The sequence below is a fragment of the Babylonia areolata genome, chromosome 6, assembly GCF_041734735.1.
Source record: "Babylonia areolata isolate BAREFJ2019XMU chromosome 6, ASM4173473v1, whole genome shotgun sequence".
NCBI lineage: Eukaryota > Metazoa > Mollusca > Gastropoda > Neogastropoda > Buccinidae > Babylonia > Babylonia areolata.
Genome location: NC_134881.1, coordinates 41,842,369 through 41,847,369, shown reverse-complemented (window position 1 = coordinate 41,847,369; position 5,001 = coordinate 41,842,369). Strand labels below are relative to the sequence as shown.

The 5,001-nt window shown below is 53.0% G+C and overlaps 1 protein-coding gene across 3 annotated transcripts in view; it reads right to left on the bottom strand.

The window, feature by feature from the left end:
* Nucleotides 1-234: 234 nt before the first annotated feature.
* LOC143283405 (four-jointed box protein 1-like) overlaps nt 235-5,001 on the bottom strand; it is an 82,372-nt gene continuing 77,605 nt past the window's right edge. For all 3 annotated transcript variants that reach the window (XM_076589622.1, XM_076589621.1, XM_076589623.1), the window contains exon 2: nt 235-2,612. In XM_076589622.1, the coding sequence (XP_076445737.1) occupies nt 296-1,960 (1,665 nt within the window). In that variant the 5' untranslated portion in view covers nt 1,961-2,612 and the 3' untranslated portion in view covers nt 235-295. The remainder of the gene's footprint in view (nt 2,613-5,001) is intronic.

Genomic DNA, 5,001 nt, shown 5'->3' with positions numbered 1-5,001 from the left:
ACACACACACACACACACACACACACATACACACACACAAACAAACACAAAAAAAACATGCACACACACACACCCACACCCACAGCACATACTCGCGAACCCAACATCCCCACACACATCACACCCCTCACCCCCCCTCACCCTCCACACAGACATGCCCACACGCCACTACCTCTCAAGCACCCCTCCCTACCCCTCCCTCCCCATGCCCCCCACCCCCATACACACACACACACACACACACACACACACACACACACACACACATCACCACCATCACCACCGTCACTCTCTGCTACCGAGGGTACAAGGCTTCACAGGTGAGGATGTGTCTGTGCACTGCGGCCAGCCTGTCGGTGAGCACGTGCAGGTTCTTGTCGGGCAGTGCGGGCAGCAGTGCGTGGTGCGGCTCCCCGGCCCTCACCAACTGCTGCAGCTGCTGCCCCACAGTGCCCGAGGCGTGCAGCGTCTTGACGGCCCTGGCCGTGCTGTCCCTGAAGACACACAGCGAGGCCAGCAAGGCCTGGTGGTAGCCCTGGTACTTGTCCAGCAGACGGTACCCGTGGAACAGGCCCGACTCGTTGTCCAGGAACACCAGGCTGCCGGCTTCAGTCCTCTCCAGGTTGTGCGCGGGGTTGTTCATCATCTCCGTGTTCCACTGGCGGTTGAACATGTTGTTGACCAGGCGGTCCAGGTTGGCCGTCAGGTAGTCGAACACGATGAGGTCGGACCACTGCAGGAGATCGCACAGCTCCGGCAACGTCCTGCCACCCAGGGTGTCCCAGGTCGGGTGGAGCCGGCGGTCGTCTTGGCGGAGAGGCGGGGGGATGTAGGCGGGGGTGAGGTGGGGCAGCCAGCGGGTGAGGATCACCGGCCGGCCGTCGGTCCACTGCGCCGTGGACAGGGCCAGGTGCACGCCTCTCCACTGCGGGCTGAGCGAGTGCACGGGCAGCAGCAGGGCGGGGGGCAGGCGGGTGATGTTGAGCAGCCGGGCCAGGTGGTAGGAGTACAGCTCGCCCTGGAGCTGGTCCGTGTTGAAGCGGTACCTGGCGCACGCCTGGCTGCCGTCCGTGAACGTCACCCGCCGGTTCTGCATCCTCCCGCACCCCTCCTCCACCCTCACCACCTGCATCCCCGCCACCTTCCGCCGCCACCAGGACGCCTCCTGGGCCTCGAACCCCTTGGGGCAAGCGTCCTCCAGGCGTCGTGACCACACAGCCCCGGTCACCATGTCGCTCAGTGTCAGGTTTCTGAGCCACGTGTGGTTCGTGTCGTCATCGCTGGGGGGACGGGTCTGAGGAGGGGGCTCTTTCGCTGCACCCCCCTCCACAGGCCGCTTCACGGCGGAATCCACGACGAATTTCTCTCCCGTGTTTTTGAGGCGGAGGGTGAAAGACTTGACAGGTCTGTTGACGTCCGCGGAGGGAGAAAGAGAAGCGGTGTTTGCAGAACCCTGGCCCCCATTCTTCTCTCCCTCCTGGCGATTCACGCCTGACTCTCTCCGTTCCGCTTGGCTGGCTGTGCGGGCACTGAGGCGTGCAGAGGGCTGGTGCCCGGCCACTGTGTGATGCCCCGCCCCCTGCCCGGCCACAACAGGATTAGAAACGATCTGCGGATCAGACACTGATTGAAACGCTGCCCCCCCGGCCTGAGAGCCCCCCGGACCTGACTGCACTGACCGGTGACGGGGCACTTTGATCCCCGGCCAGTTCGGAGTCTCCACACTGCTGACGGCGCTGAAGCTTCTCCTGGACCTGAAGCCGGGGTCGTCGTGGTGGCTGACGCTCCTGGCGGGGAGGTCGTCGTTGGCGGGGAGGTTGTGGGCGGGCAGCTGCAGCAGCAGACTGCACAGCAGTCCCAGGCTGAAACCCAGGCCCGTCATGACGCACAGCGGCACGAGGCGCATCCTACACCACCACCACCACCACCTCCACCCCCTCCACCGCCTCCGCTGGGACATGCGCCCACATGGGTGGACCGAAGCTGGTGACGATCTTTGGGAAGAACTTGGCGAGGAGGGAGAGGGCAGTGAGGAAGGGAAGGAAGAGGAGAAGGAAGAGGAGCAGGAAGAGGAATCCAGCACTGGAGTCTGTGAGGGTGGGGGTGGGGGTTCACTCTCAGCGCCCCCTAGCACACCAGCAGGCGTTCTCTTCCGCAGGACTATGATCGCGATGAGAACTCCGCTGTTGAACCTCCGCCCTCGCTTCTCTCTCTACTCCTTTACGGCAGCAAACTTCTTCACGCATAAATCTTTCACCAATTCTTAATCATACACACTTCTCTGTTAATCAAATCGAAAATTAAAAATTCACCCTAACTGTTTCGCCGTTTTCAAGAACAACAACAAAAAAAAGATTCACCTTCAACAAATTTCCTGAACACCAACACAAAATGAATAACGTATTTGACAAACAGTAAATGGTTCAGCATCCCTTGGACCTCAAGACACAACTCTCCTTGGAGTACTATTTTACATGTGATGAGCGTCTGCTATGTATCCTCGTCTTGAAAAAACTCCGGTGTAGAAATTTCAGGTGGGATGCAGGTAAGAACACTCCTCATCAGCCGCTGGAACTGGTGTAGATGTCCCGGTGTCGTGTTTTCAATGCACCCTGCACACACACATACGTACACAGGGGTTGAATAGAGGAAGGAACTTCTTTTCTTTTTCTGTTAGACGTCTTTTGTTTTCTGGGAATTCCTCTCTGTCTGTCTGTCTCTCCTTCTTTCTTTTCTCTCTGTCTTTCAGTGTCTGTCTGTCTGTCTCTGTCTCTGTCTCTGTCTCTCTCTCTGTCTCTATTTATCTATCTATCTTTCGCTCACTCGCTCGCTCGCACGATCGCTTTATTGGTAAGCATTTTTCTTCATATCGCATTTGCGAGGTCTCTCTATCTGTCTGTAAACCTGTCTCCCTCTGTGTGTGTGTGTGTGTGTGTGTGTGTGTGTGTGTGTGTGTGTGTGTGTGTGTGTGTGTGTGTGTGTGTGTGTGTGTGTGTGTTGCGAAACAATTCTAGTCCATATCGTAATTGTAGTGTATAAGTATCATTCATGACGACTATCATCACTGTACGCTTTCTGCCTTATTGATGATCAGCTGAATCAAACATTTTTTTTGGAACTTAAACAACGTTCGAGCAATGGAGATACGCTCACATTGCACACACACACACACACACACACACACACACACACACACACACACACACACACACACACACACACACACACACACACACACACACGGTTACAAACACAGACACGCAAATGAGAAGGGAAAAGAAAGAAGGGGAGGAGGAGACAGACACACAGACACACGCATAGACACGCACACACGCACAAACACACACACGCACACATACACGCAGACAGAAAGAGAGAGAGAGACACGCAGTGAGAGAGAGAGACAGAGACAAACAGAGAGAGAGGGGGGGGGTTAGGGGGGTGGGAGGGGAGAGTAAGGGGCCCTGGTTTTTTCCACTCCTGTCCAGGTAGAATCAACAGCTAAAGAATAACACAGGAAAACATTCCTTCAGTCTGCCATCAGTATCAATAGTACCCAGAAGAAAGAAAGAAGGAAAGAAAAGAGGGAAAAAAGAAAGAAAGAAAGAGAGAAAAAGAAAAGAAAGAAAGAAAGAAGGAAAGAAAGAAAGAAAGAGAGAAAGAAAGAAAGAAGGAACACGGGTGTGTAGAAGTGCAATATAGGAGTGGCTGGACACAGAAGAAGAAAACAAAAAAGACCATAAATCAAAACCCACAAAAAAAAAACAGAGAGAGATATCTGGGAGAGAGAGAGAGAGAGAGAGAGAGAGAGAGAGAGAGAGAAGAGAGAGAGAGAACACACCGAGAGAGACAGAAAGATCACAGAGAGAGATAGAGAAATCACAGAGAGAGAGAGCGATCACAGAGAGAGAGATAGAGAAATCACAGAGAGAGCGATCACAGAGAGACAGAGACAGAGAGAGAGAGAGACAGAGACAGAGACAGAGACAGAGATCACAGAGAGAGAGATCAGAGAGAGAGAGAGAGATCAGAGAGAGAGAGATCACACAGAGAGAGAAATCACAGAGAGAGATCACAGAGAGAGAGAGACAGAGAGATCACAGAGAGAGAGAGATCACAGAGAGAGAGACAGAGAGATCACAGAGAGAGAGATCAGAGAGAGAGAGATCCAGAGAGAGAGAGATCAGAGAGAGAGAGATCAGAGAGAGAGAGATCACACAGAGAGAAATCACAGAGAGAGAGATCACAGAGAGAGAGAGACAGAGAGATCACAGAGAGAGAGATCACAGAGAGAGAGATCAGAGAGATCAGAGAGAGATCAGAGAGAGAGAGAGATCACAGAGAGAGAGAGATCAGAGAGAGAGAGAGATCAGAGAGAGAGAGAGATCACAGAGAGAGAGATCACAGAGAGAGAGAGATCACAGAGAGAGATCAGAGAGAGAGAGAGATCACAGAGAGAGAGATCAGAGAGAGAGAGATCAGAGAGAGAGAGATCAGAGAGAGAGATCAGAGAGAGAGAGAGATCACAGAGAGAGAGATCAGAGAGAGAGAGATCACAGAGAGAGAGATCACAGAGAGAGAGATCACAGAGAGAGAGATCACAGAGAGAGAGACAGAGAGATCACAGAGAGAGAGATCAGAGAGAGAGAGAGATCACACAGAGAGAAATCACAGAGAGAGAGATCACAGAGAGAGAGAGACAGAGAGATCACAGAGAGAGAGATCACAGAGAGAGAGAGATTGAGAGATCACAGAGAAATGTAGAGATCACACAGAGAAGAGACAGAGAGATCACAGAGAGAGAGACAGAGAGATCACAGAGAGAGAGATCACAGAGAGAGAGACAGAGAGATCACACAGAGAGAGAGATTGAGAGATCACAGAGAAATGTAGAGATCACACAGAGAAAGAGACAGAGAGATCACAGAGAGAGAGATCACAGAGAGATCACAGAGAGAGAGAGATCACAGAGAGAGACAGAGAGATCACAGAGAGAGAGAG